The following is a 14,232-nucleotide window of genomic DNA, read 5'->3' as shown; positions in this document are numbered from 1 at the left end:
ATTATTGTGAGAGAAAGAAAGAGAAAATACAGTTCAAAAGGTTCTTGAAAAACTTGAAGGAAATGGACAAGAAAAATGGAACACAGGTAAACAAATACTAAAAGACAAAAATTCTCACAATCTTGTAAGCAAGGAGGCACAATCTTACAAAAGCATGGCCAGTGCCTGATGATGTGACAGCAGTCAATGAATTAGTTTGCATATCTAGGAAAAGAAATTACAAGGAGCTTTGCTCTGGAACAATTAAGCCATGGTCTAGTGGTGGGACACTTTTTTCTTTTCCTTACTGATATTATTTTTTTCCAGTTCAAGCTTCTCTCAAAATAACAAATTTTCTGGATCTTTTTTGACTGGTTTTTTTTGGGTTTTTTTTTCTTTTTTTCTTTTTTCTTTATTTCTGTTTTGTTTTGTTTTGTTGGGTTTTCTTAATGTCTGTGAGACCTGGGCATGTAAAGAAAAGAAGACAGCCATGTAAATACATAGTAACAAGAAATAATATAAAGCAAACGGTGGGGAGGAATGAAAGGATATAATCTGAAAAGCAAGTACAGAAGTTTTGTTGAACTTCCTTGGGCAGGTAATCTAGGGATAATACTCCACTGCCTTTGGCCACAATGCTGAATTTTAGAATCGTGTGTAGGGTGACAGGATGTGAGCATAAGGCAGGGCATGTGTCCTCTTGTCTGAATTTCCCTGCTTGGGGAGAAGCCCCGGCCAGAGCTGGAGCCAGCAGGTGGACATGAAGGGTGAGGACGACATTCTGGCCACAAGAAATAATGCGTCACTTTAGGCACAGTCTTGAGCATGGGCTTTCCACCATGGCTAAGGAGAAAATAGGAGTTTTAATATAGGAAACAACCCCAAAGCTCTTCAGGTAAACTATAAATAATAAAAAAGGTGTAAGAGGAAAGTTATGTGAGTGATCAAGGACCACTGGGGTCTGCAGAGCTAGGGACTAAGTGATAAATTAGTGCTCATAACCCACAGGTAAAGTAATCGCTCTCTGAAAAGGCAACTGAGATCAAGGTAAGTTCAGAGGCATCACCAGGCTTCCTCTGAGGGTAAAGAAGTCACTGGCTGAAATTCAGCCTGTTTTCAGCCTTTCTGAATAATCCCTTGCATTTCAGCATTTGTGTACAGTACAGCTTGAGACATCCTTTCCTGTGAAAGAAAGATTTGAAAAACTGTTCTCAGCCTTGGTGAACCAGTGAAAAATTGTGTTTCCAACGGACCTGGAAATCGAAATATCTGATATTTTCACCTCCATGCTTTTTGCTTGAGAAATCAGTAGGCTCTTTGTAAAATCTTAAATCAGTCTTTCCTTTGCATTCAGCAGTTTGCTCCTGCTTCTTACAAATGATGTAGTAGGGAACACCTTAATATGTGTATTGATTATGTTTCCTTTGTCAGTCAAGGGTGGGTTACAGATTAACTTACTTTTTTGAGTAGGCTATAGTTTTGACCCTGACCCTATGCCTCCAATTGTTTTTATACACAGTTCAATTGTAATATGTATCTTCTAGCTCATTTTAACTTTGCAATTAGCCACTCAGGTCTATAGATAATGCATTTTTGATGCCATGTTGGCAAAGAGAAAGATCCTCCATTTCTCAGGAACATAGGTGATGTGAATTCACTTCCAAGCAGCAGTGAACACAACCATAATCTTGAGTAAGACCTCCTTGCTTTCTTGGAAATGCATTCAGCACAGCTGAGCCTCTTCACAAAAACTGGTGTGTGTAGGGTATGGTATAATGCATTCTGCTGGAAAGCAATATGATACAGAGGAGTCAGTCCTCCCATTAGAGCACTGTAGATGAAAAAAAAAAAAAAAAAAGAGAAAAAAAAAAGGTGATTATTCTTTTTTTCCTTTTGCAGTCTGCGTTCCTCAGGTACACATTAGAAGGGTTAAAAGTTGGATGTTTATACATCTCAGTATTCATCAGGATTGTTCATGAACAGATTTAAGGATCAATATGTTGTTATCCATGCGATATTAAAATTTTACTTTCCGCAAGACAGTTACAGGAATATGCTCTAATAGACAATGAGTTAGGTAGAGACTTGAGAGCAAAGCAGTAACTGATTTTATGGGAAATTGTCATATTTCTAACACCTTGAGCAAATAGCAGCATTGATTATCACTTGGTTGCCAGCAGCTATGGATAAAAATCTTGCTTTGTTTATTGTTGTTATAAAAACTATTTAGTAAATCTCTTTCCAAAGATTTTTTTCAGTTCTGCAAAGCATATCGTAACACTGAGGCAATTAAAAAGCCCTAATCCTTTGCTACCACTGGTTTTTATACCTTTAGGGGTTTTGCCAGACATCTATATATTCACAGTGTTCATAATCAACCTTTATAAGCTTGTTGCTAAAAGAGGAATTTTATCTGAGCATCAGGATGTATCTATAATCATCCTGCTGTTACCCATCCATAACAAAAACAAGCGTCGCTGCTGAGTGTGAGCAGTTGCATGTAATCATCTCCTGTTTAATGAGATACATTAAGTTTCTGCTTTTTTAACATATAATGATATACACAGAAGCGTCTGGCTTGTTTCCTTTCACCACTTCTGACTGGTTAACAGTGTGATCCCATTCCAAAAATGGCATTTTAGTGGCTGACATTTTATTTCCCATTAATTGCTTAGTTAGAAGAGGAGACAGAATGGATTTTCTTTGCTATTGATTCACTATACAGCTTTTGAATGTTTGGGTGTGAATCTCTGTACTTTAAGGTTCTTCGCATAATGGATATTTGAAGTAATATATACACACACACACACACACACACAGAAGTATATATATATATATATATAAAATATATATATATTTCCTGCACTTGCATTTCAAAATATTAGCAAGAAATTTAGGATCTGTGTTTATATTCATCCATTTCAGGACAGGCAGCTTTGCAGAATATTTAAGGGCCTGTCAGCCTGTCAGGTTTTGGCAGCCTTTCAGATTTGATGTCCATCATGTTCTACCTTCTCATTGGAAAATGAGAGAAGGAAGGAGAACAGAGAATGGATTCAGAGCCCTTTGTCTTCACATGTGAAAGCTGCTTTTGAAGAAAATGGGGAAAACCTGTTGAATGCTTACAGCTTTGCTTCCACAGTGGAAAAACAAAGCTGGGCAAGAAGCAGCACAGTGAAAGAAGCAAAGAATTGCTGGTTTTGTCCTAAAATGCCTATTAGCTCTATAGAAAGAGAGTTCAGTAAGAAACACCCAAAGGTGGTCTCTGCTCCCTTGGCTTCCCTTCAGTGGCCAACTGCAGCTTATTTGAGTCATGGAACTAAAAGAAGACTTAGCTAACGTATTTTCTCAGAGAATGGATTACATTTGTTACAGAATGGTTTTGCCTTGCACTAGTCTCCTCAAACTGAGGTTTCTCTGGGCTTGCCTTTCATGTTCTTATGAACACCCAGCGTAAAACAGCAACAGGATGACAAAGAGACATTAGCAAGAAGTTCATGTAATTGACCTACCCTAACTGACTTATTCATTCCAGCCCCTGTCTTTTATAATCATTTAGGCAGTGTAATTCATGCACTGACAGGTCATAAAAAAAGGCTGCAAGCAGAAAAAATAGCTAACTACTGTAAAGAAAAAAGAAATATAAAAAAGTACATTAAAGTAGGCCACTTCTTAAAACTTGAGGGTTTTTGCAACTTTTTCTAGCTTCTCAGCTTGTAAATTACACCCATTTAAAACTTTCATAAATTCACACATCTTTTGGAAGGAACATGTAGAACTGAAAGAGCCTAAAGTATACCTTACAAAATACCTCAGAATTTGCATCTATTTATGTTTACGTTTGCATTTGTAGAGACGTATGGACATGACATACAATCATACTCAGGGATGTCTGCAAATGCTATGTAACCCCACCATATATATTAAAATACACCGTTCCATCTGACATTGCACAATAGTAGCTAATTAATGTTAATATGCCTGTCATGCAATGGCAAAAAGTGGAATTGGTTTTCTTTATCCAGCACTTCAGTGTATTGCAGAGGAGCAGAGATTTCATTGGTGGTAAATGGTAAGAAAAAGTCATGTTTGGTTCTTTTTGAGTACTTGGCCATTTCAATAATTATTTTGCTTCTTTTCTTGATAGTTTATATTATTTGAGGCATTTGGATTACAGAAGGTTGTCCACAGTAATGACTGTAAGTGTCTGGATAAAATTGTGCCAAAAAATTCCACTGTTATTTGGAAAGGTTTGGTCTGTATCTGAGAGCACTCTGTATTCCTCCTGCATTATTCATCCAGGGACAGAATGGTGGATTGATGTGCGACTGGATGAGAATTTATTCTCAAGCCCATCATGGTTTGTTTTAACAGCTATGTTGTTAAATCCTTCCTTTCAGTCTCTTAATTTAGTGCTGTCCCATTTTTCCCTTGGCACTGACCTTTTCTAGCTGAGAACCCAGCGCTGTCTACAAGCTGATGAATTATGGCTGTTCTGAGTGGAAGAGACCGGGAAAGATAGGCTGGTTTACTCACATTCTTCTCCAAGATGTCCTATAACAGCAGTGGAAGAAAATATTCCCTACAATGCACACAATTTTTTTCAGTCATACTTTGGGGTGTGTGCCTTTACACACAGATTTTGTACAGGAGATAAAAGATGTCTCTCTGTGTTGACACAGCAAGGAGTTATAGTTGCCGTTTAAGCTGAAGCCTTAAAGCAGGTATTTACCACAAATTTAAATCTCAAGGGAAACCAGGTGTTGAGGATTAGGTGGGGAGGAGATTGTGCTCTTGAAGAAAGAACATCTCATTTCATTGGTACAAGGATTCTGGCTGCATTTCCTTTAAAGCCAAGAACGTACTCAAGCCAAAACCCACACATTTCTGTGAAAGTTCAGAGTGGGACTAAAGCAGAAAAATAATTTAACCCACTTTTATATGTCTGTGAGGATGAAGAATGATATTATACTTGACCTTACACTGTAGTACGTGCTGGCTTTCTGTGAGCTGCAGCCCATTCTAAACCCAGTTACAAATTTGGCTTATTGCTAATTTTTCTAAAATTCATTTTGCTTCTTTTATTCAGGTAAGGCAATACATTTTTAGCAGTTCTTCTCTTGAACTTCTGTTGAAGTATTCTAGATTTAGCACATAAATAAATGCCATAAAGACAGTTTTAAAAATTAGCAACCTTTTCCCGGCTGCTCTCCCAAACTAAACAACTTTGATTCACTCACTCCAAATGTGAGGGTCATGATTCAGATCTACATGACAGGCTTCATTTCAAAAACATTTTTTCACTTTTGGAGTCAAACTGTATATATCAGAAATGCTTATAGCAAGGAAATTTTGTTCTCTTTCAGCGATGTCCCACTGAGTTGATGACTCTGAATTGTAGGTATCCATCAAGAGAACATAAATAACTGAGCACTGCTTGTGTTATAATACTAACTTCTATGTGGATGGTGAGAGAGACATGTGATTTCTCCTGGCTAGTGTATATTAGTAATTTGGGATCATTCTTGAAGATATTATTTAAAATATGCTTTTATCTAACATCATTTAATCTTGTAAATGGTAAATGATGAGTATATGCTCTGCCTTCCATACAAAATATTATTGCCTTTAATAAATTACAGTTTGATATGACCATAGATGCCAGCTGTAAGCAAAGCAACCTTTCTGTTATGAAACAAGGAATTTTTTGTAATCCAAGCTGTTCTGTTTCAATCTGGACAGAAAATGAAACCAAATTCAGGCTGTGATCAACACTGTCTTAAAAACACACAAAAATCTGTCCAAACTGGGTTTTATTAGTTTGTCTTTATATATGCTATGCGGCTTTTATTAATCACCTTATTTTAGATGCCCATGAATGTACACGAATAAAAATATTGCTACATTATTAACATTAGCAGCCATATGCCTGTTAATTAGAAATCCTAGTGAAGTAAGTGCTAATAGTTGCAATAGCATAAATTTACATTTACTTTTACCTAAATTTTGTCAAAACCTGCGTTTTGTTTCTTTACAAGCAGTGCTATTCACATCTTCAGGTCTTTTAAAAAAGTAAAAGATGAGAGATAGGAATTATAGCTAAAAGTTTTGGGTTTACATGCTGACATCCTTACTGCACCCTCAGTGATTCTTTAACAGAAAGAACATCCCTGATTTTTCACCTGCATGATATCAAGTCCTTTTTTTTTAAAAAAAAAAAATGATTATTTTTTTTAAAGTTCTTGTGTTTAGGAATCTTCCAGAGAACAGAAATAACACTAGCTCTGAAGAGCCAGTAATGGTGTCCTTTGACTGTTGTAGCCTATTAAGGAAATTTTCTGTCAAAGACCATGGAAAGTATGTGAACGGACTTCTGAGCATTTGCTCCTTTCATGGGGTGTCTGTAGCATTTGCAGGTTCATCTATTACTGCATTTTATTTTGAAGCTTTGTTAGTAAAATCACTGCAAACTCTGTAGTGGTAGCTAAAGCTTCATGTTCCGTGGTATCTTACTTGGCCAGTTTGCACATAGAGAATTCTGTTCTTGTGTTTTTGTGTTTAAAAATTATGCTTGTATTAAGGGGCTTTTAGGCCCAGACCAGCTAAATGTCTTCTTAGCATACAGGGAACATGATATCAATTTCTCCTTAATCATAAAGTACCTAACCATGTATTGCTGGGTTTTCTGCCCCTTGAAGGTGAACTCAGAACAAGATCATTTTGACCTGTAGCCTTTTGGCCAGCTCAGGAGTTGGAAAATCGTGGTGCTGTGGATGGGAAATCTTGAGTAACTTTTTTATTCTCTTACACCAGCATTTTTCAAATAGGTATACTGTAAGAAGGTAATCTAAGTCACTTAATTCAATGTGCAGCAAGTCAGAGAAATATCAGTTTAAGTTCTCTTGTGCAGGTCAAACCTCCAGATCTTACAGGTCTCGCTGCATAAATACGTCTATGATATGGCCCTTTGCCCTTCTACAGCACTGCAGCTCTTTTCTGGGATCTCATCATTTCACTCCTCGGTTACTCCAGCAACCTCTCCTCCTGCACTGAGCAACATAGTGCTACCCCCACAATCTCCATCCAGAAGTATGACGCAAAGTTCATTTCCCAGATTCATTATTTTAAATGTATTTCTCTTCTGAGTGCCTTCTCATTAAACACAGACTGCTTCTCGTCAATTTTAAGGCCCTTCTTTATGAGTCATTTCCAACCTTTCTATCCACTATTAAAATATCACTTCCTTCTTTTGATTCCTGTGTTGCTAGCCTCTGACCCCCAAAATAACTTTGTGCTGTCTCTGTGCTGCTTTTCCCACTCCGCAGAAGTTTCCCATAAGCCTCCACAGAGCTTGTGTTGTCCTTTTGCCAGTCTCTTCTTAAAAATCCTTTTTCATCATTCTTACAAAAAGTGTTTGCTACCCAGCTACTAGCATGCTGTTATCATTGCCTGGATATTTTGGAGGGTTTTTTTGCCCTGTATCAATCACTATTGGGACTGAGAGTTGTTCACATCAGGAAGAGTCCACTTGGTCTTTGCTTCCAAAGCACTGAGGTCCTGTTCCATGACCTGGACTTCTAAGTGCAAATAATAAATAGTATCAGGGTTTGGGGTTTTTTTACAGTGCTTTATTAGAGTGGCTGTTCCTTGTCTGGCAATCTCTTTGAGTGTGCCTTGAAGTTGTGTTTTCTGCTTGGCAGCTCCTGCAGCTGCACTTTTGCTGCCCTGCGTGATGATCGAGTCCCGTTGTGCCCATCTCCAGGGAATTCCACTGCCTCCTTATTTGCTGCTGGCTACAATTCAAGAGGCTGACTGCTAGCTATATAATTTCTGTGTGCTGTAACTAGAACAATACCCTCCTTTCCTATTTTTCAGAATAAAACACAAGTCTAAAGAGGCTTGAAGGTTCAAGAGTCCAAGGTAGGAAACTTGTGGAAGCCCTTGTCCTTGGAAATGCCTGCTTTGATGACCATGGTAGAGCTGTGGTCTTACACTTTCCGCGTGGTGTGAAGTGGAAGGTTCCTTTTTATTTAGCCCTGACACCTCATTATGATTCATTTACTGAACAGAGTTGTAGTTTAAAATTGCAGGTGTTCTTGTAATTTTTAAACAATATCTAGAAGCTATATGGCTAGCTGTGTTGTCATGCTAGTTTGCAACTCTGGTTTGCAGCATAGTTGTCTTGTTCGTAGCTGCATAATTATTTCTTCCTTCTGAGTCCTGTAGTAAAAAAAAGTACATGCTTTGTAGGAATTAGTTTAAGTGAAGGGCCATGGCTACAAATGGACATGTGCAACTTCATTAAAGCTAGCTAAACTGAGCAGACTAAATTGTGAAAGCCCAGAAACTGGAAGTTGCACTGATAACTTATTCAAATATTTTCATTTACTCGATGACTTGTGGGACAGTAAAGCATGCTGTACTTTGATTTTGAACTATAGCCATTTACTACTGCACCATATTATTGACTGGCATGGAGGCCTAGCTTCATCATGTCAGACTTCAGCCTCTGATTGGTAGAAAGACATTACTTGGTAGGGAAATCATCTCAGTTGTCATCTAAATTGCTTTGCAATAGTCCTTCTGCCTCCATGTTGAGAACACAGGTAACCTGATCTTCATACAGGCACTCCTAAGTTTGAGATGTGAGTGATGGCTCTTTATTTCATTAGTGTTTTGTTCTTAAATTAAAGTCGATTCTGACAGCACCACATGGCTCCATGAGCTAAGACTCCACCATTATGATGGCCAAAGTCCAGTGCTGAGTTTTGGCAACACTGGTGGGGACCCCAAAACGAAGAACTCTGCAATGACAGACTTTTTGATTCCAGGAGTTGGAACCCACGACCTGTGTGTTGTGATACTTATTAATGCTATAGCAACCAGGAGAATTAAAACATCTGAAAATAGGACTCACAGCAACCAAAAGCTTGATGGGAAGCTGGCAAAAATATCCAAGTGAAAATTCTTCTCAGCAAGGTGCAATTTAATACATCCTTCACTTCTCTAGGACCCAGGAAGCTGTATCAGATTGCAGTTTACAGCCAAAACCTACTCCTGGGGTTTTAGAAATTGGCAACTGGTATATACTTTATTTTTCAAATGTTGCTTTGACAGGAGAAAACCACCTTTTATATAAGACTTCAGGTTAAGTCTGGGCACTGACCTTGGAAGAGAAATCCTGAACACAAATTCCTGTTTGTTAGTCATGTATGTTTTTGCAATTTATTCATTCACTTCCTAATACAAAATGTCCTGGGATCAAAACCCAGAAAGTCATTCTTGCAAGGAAGATCTAAATGACTTTCAGCTAGATACAGGTTGGATACAGATAGGCAGGTAGCCTAGGGGAGTGCTTTCACCATTGAGTTTCTCATAAAATGCCATTGTACTGCCTTTCCCTCCAGCAATGGCTTTGAATGAAGTCGTGTGTGGATGATTTATTTTTTTTTTTAAGTCAGTGCTGTTAGCACATTAGTAATTTTCTCAGAGTTCTTACTGGGTTGAGTCTTAGGTATGCAGATCTAGATTTGTCCCAAGTACATGCAGAAACAGCATCTTAGGTGTCATGGCTACTTACTGGAGAAAATATAGGTGCTTACAGCTTTTCAGCCAGCTGAGATGGTGTCTGAGACAAGGCTTTAGATATCACTCTTAACCTAGAAATATTCAGTTTCCACCTGAGCCACAGGGAAGGTGCCCATTTCGGAAGTCCCTTTCTGAGTAATTCTTTCCTTAGAGGAAATGGTGTCTGCAGTTCAATATAGTCATCACCAGGTGCCTAATTTCCACTAATGAATACTCCCCACATCACTGTTATAATACATCCCCACAACTATTAGCCTGCTTTAAAGTAACGCATATTTAAGTGACCTTTTTGACTGAGAGTTTATCCTGGGCAGAACTGCACCCTAATATACTGGATGACTGCAAACTGCGTCTGAAGCTGTTACGCTACCCAGACATCTGGAGTAGGATAGCTTCACTACTTGTAGGCCAAATACAGCATTTAGGTTTGGCTCTTCTCTGTTTGCCAAAAAAAATTAGCAGACTTTTACTATGTTTTTTGTAACAAAGACATAGAAATTATGCCCGTTTGTCCAGTCTATCAGTCTGCATTTAGGAGTAGCCAAGTAATTGTGTTGACATAATCAATTTTCTTTGACTTGGTAAAGTAAATACCTACCGCTTCATATGCTGTGCGCTGTCAGCAATGCTACTGTACATGCCAAAGAAATGAGAAAGAGCCAAGTTTGATTCAGAGGAGGGATATGATTTGAAGGAATCATACTTTAGTATGCAAATGGATATTGTTTGGAAAAACACACAAATAGCGTTTACAGGCAACCAACCATTTCTAGTATGGGGGAGCATGGAATGACAAACAGCTTTTGTTTATAGCAAAAAAAGTGAGTATTGGCTAAGAAGTAGTGTTTATGGTAATTGAGCTTTACAAGGAAGTGAAACTTAGTGGGGAACACAGGGGGTAGCATTTGCAGTGAAGCAGGTAATAAGGAGAGCTGCGTAGGCATTTCCTGATTAGCATCTGCTGTTTCAACAGCTGAGGAACATGACTTGCATGTAAATGCTTGTGCTAGGCTTTAACAGGCATTCCCTCTAGCATGCCGCCTTGCCTTCTGTTTTTATTTTGAGTCTCCTTGAGCCCTACTGTGATTTGGAATCAGTGGAGGATAAAGGAGAGTAACACAAACAACAGATGTCTTAAAGTCTTGGAACAGAGAGAGAAAAAGCCCTGTGGCAAAGGAGAAGGTGCAGTTAAGGTATTTCCATTCAGTAGTTTTGATGCCTTTGGTACAGACTGTATTTGCATTTCTGCATGCGTACATATATACTGTTGTGCACACAGGTGGTAAAGAAGTAGCAGTGCAAAATATGGCCATTGCACACAGCAGAGAATACTTTTTGCATCCTGTATATGAGTGTGACCTGTAGACACTAAGTGTACTTGTTCAAACAGACAAAACAAGCTGGTTTAGGGCAGGTTTGCAAATTATTTCCCAACTGCTGCAGTAATTTATTTTAGCCTGTTGCTGGATAAAATTAGAAGCATTTAGGTTGGAAAATTCCGATAAGATCATCAAGTCCAACCATTAACTCAGGACTGTCAAGCCCATACACTAATTCTTTTTATTTCAGGCTAAAAGATGTTCCATAATTGAGAAAGCTAATAGTACGCATGGTGTCCATCAAGAGAGCTTTGCTTACAGGTGGTAACTTAAGCCATGGCAACACAAATACTGTGTACCCTGATGTGAGGAGAATCCGGTTATGCACTAAATGACATTTAGTGCAGATGCAAAAAAGTACTTCATCTGTGCTTGCTGCTATGGGGAACTGTGGCTTTAAGGACTACAATTTCCAGAAAGGAAACCTGTGACAGAAACAGCTGTGAAAGTCTTAAAATATACAGGCAGCTAGAGATGGCATGGAGACCCTGAAAACACATTACCCGCTGAGTGTTAACTCGGTACTGCGTGGGGCTGGGAGCAGAAAGATGGGCAGGGAAAAGAAAAATACTGTGAATGGAGAAGTAAAAATATACTTCATATTTCCAGATTTTTGCTTCTTGGGAAAAGTAACTGAAAGAAATATAAAAAAGAGAAGTCAAGGCTAAGAACTTTTTGCTCTGAAAGCTTAGCAAGCTAACTTCCACTTTTCCCCATCTACCTCCTCCTTTTATGTCATATCTTCCACAGGTTTCAGCAGATGGGTCCAAAGACAGAAAATCACACTCACACAAAATCCTATTTTCTCGTGATATTTTAAATGCAATTTTATTTCCTTATTAACTTGATGGGTTTTTTCAAAGGATTTTGGTAAACTCTGTCTCAATATATTTTCACTGTTTATTTTGTTAGTTTCTTGTGTATTAGAAAAAAATTTAAATTATTATTTGGCTACTGATCTACTGAAGTTTGTGCTTAGGTTAACCTTAGTAAAGAGTTGAGGACAACTGCTGTGTTACTGAATGTGAACTCTGAAAAGCATTCCAGTTTTGGGATGAATGTTAAGGATGTCAGTAGGACTTATTTTTCTTTGTACATATATTTGTACATCAAAATAGTGTTTTCTTGTGGTGTTTCAGGCCATGTGGACTCTAGGAAACTTATACATATTTTAATATTTAGGTAGCAACATTTTTTAAGCATCAAATATTAGTTGTTATAAGCAATAAGGGAGTTTCTTGCATTTAGTATGTGAAAACTGAACAACTGTTTTTTCATTAATGCTATTTTAGCATAGATCTTCTTAATCTTTACAAGGATATCCTATCAGAAAAATAAGCACAATAATAATTATGCCTGTTTTTTCAATAGCGCTTCTATGCCTGTGATGCTTCCTCTCTACTTTGAAAATATACTATCCCTGTTGCACAGATGGGGAAACAGAGGTATCCATGGGAGGTGGAATAACTTCACCTGGAGGTCTTCTGAATGAAGACAGATCTCCTGGTCTCAAAGCAGAACCTTATTATAAGTCATATATTAAGCTTATCAAGAGGTATTTGCAAGTTAACAAAACAGAAGCCACAACTTAGAGATATCATTTAACATTTGCTTTTCCTCTCACAGGAACTTTTTACACCAGAGTGCAAATTCAAGGAGTCTGTTTTTGAAAATTACTATGTAATCTACTCATCCATGCTCTACAGACAACAGGAGTCCGGGAGGGCCTGGTTCTTGGGGCTGAACAAAGAAGGGCAGGTCATGAAAGGAAACAGAGTGAAGAAAACAAAACCAGCAGCTCATTTTCTACCCAAGCCATTGGAAGGTGAGGCTCGGTCCATTGCTGGCAGGTCCTCCTATAAATGTCACAAGAAGAAGAGGGAATGGTTTCTAAAATACCCTTTGTGAATGTGCGTGCCCCGCACAGGGGCCTTTCCAAATGACAGTCCCCAGGATTCATGGAGCAGTTTTGCACTTCAGCATAGTGATGCTATAAAGGCAGATGTAAAATCATTTTTTTCCAGGGATTAAGAGGTCATTTTGCAAGAAAATAAATCTTTTGTGGAAGTGCATTGTGCTGTTTTTAAAATATTCTCTTGGTAGGGACAAAAGCTGTTGTGAGGCTTGCAGTGAGAAAATAGTCCTTGCATTAAGCAAGAATGAAATAATGGATATTGTAGGATAATTGGGAGTTATAAAAGGAATGGATGAAATGTCAACATTTCAAAGTAAAAGCTTTCTAATACAAAACACAAAGGTCTCTTTATAAAATAAATCATACTGTATTACTTAGCCGGCTGATGTAATGCACATAACTTGTGTAAGCTGGCCTTCAAACCAAGACAGAGGCAAATAAATGTCATACTAAGCTTACACACCAAAATGATGTCACACATTATCTGAAAAGTACATCCATTTATATCTTGGAACTTTTTGTTTTATCCTATGTGTTCTGCAGGCCTTTATAAACCTATACTGCTTTTTGCTTCTGGTCCTGATGGCACCCCAAATTTCACTGGTATTATTGCTACACATAGCCTCAGTTATTCTGAAAATTATCTCATTACTTAACATCTGAAAACACGTACCTAAGTAATGATTTAGTTAGCAGTCCAATTTCTTTTAACATTTTAACTTAGATTTTTTTATTAAAGGATCAGTTTGTTAAATTGTTTAGAGTTTCATCATAAGGAAAGAATCTGAATAATCCTATGCTTTAACTTCATTTTGAACTCAGGCTAATGCCTTCGTGCTTTCCTTGTCTTGCAAATGCTTATGGTATTTCCATGAGCTCTCAACAATACTGACACTTTATATCTCAATTCTTTTATATTAAATTGTAAGAATTTTAGGGAGGGAAAGCCAGTGCATTTTTAAAAGCAACGTCAATCCATGTAGATTAGGAAAGAAGCTACTTTCTTTATTAATGTCTGAATGGTCAGACTATCAAAATAGTTTAAATACGGCTTAGCAATAACTTGCCCACGAGAGACATCAGATATGACAGCTCTGCTACCTAATTCCTTACTTTATAGTTCCACCTCATGTTACTCAGTATTTCTGTAGGTCATGGTGTTATTTCATCAAGTTCTTTTAATTAATCAGTAAAGTGTCCTAAACACAGTTATGGGGGTGCTCTGAAGACATGGATCACAACCAGCCATATGTACTCCAGAGAAGACATTGAATTTCAGATTTTCAGAAGCCATAAAAGGATTTAGATTATGTCACTAGAAATGTTAGAACAAGTATTTGATTAGTTAATGATGCTATGAGACCCTTCATA

At 37.8% G+C, this 14,232-nt stretch overlaps 1 protein-coding gene across 2 annotated transcripts in view; it reads left to right on the top strand.

Moving 5' to 3' along the window:
• The window catches only part of FGF14 (fibroblast growth factor 14), a 415,441-nt gene that overhangs the window by 396,357 nt on the left and 4,852 nt on the right, over positions 1 to 14,232 (top strand). For both annotated transcript variants that reach the window (XM_056329621.1, XM_056329622.1), the window contains exon 4: positions 12,573 to 12,771. In XM_056329621.1, coding sequence (XP_056185596.1) covers positions 12,573 to 12,771 — 199 coding nt within the window. The remainder of the gene's footprint in view (positions 1 to 12,572; positions 12,772 to 14,232) is intronic.

This window comes from Falco biarmicus, chromosome 2 (assembly GCF_023638135.1).
Source record: "Falco biarmicus isolate bFalBia1 chromosome 2, bFalBia1.pri, whole genome shotgun sequence".
Taxonomy (NCBI): Eukaryota; Metazoa; Chordata; class Aves; order Falconiformes; family Falconidae; genus Falco; species Falco biarmicus.
The sequence above is the reverse complement of the archived record's forward strand: the minus strand, read 5'-3'. Positions and strand labels throughout refer to the sequence as shown.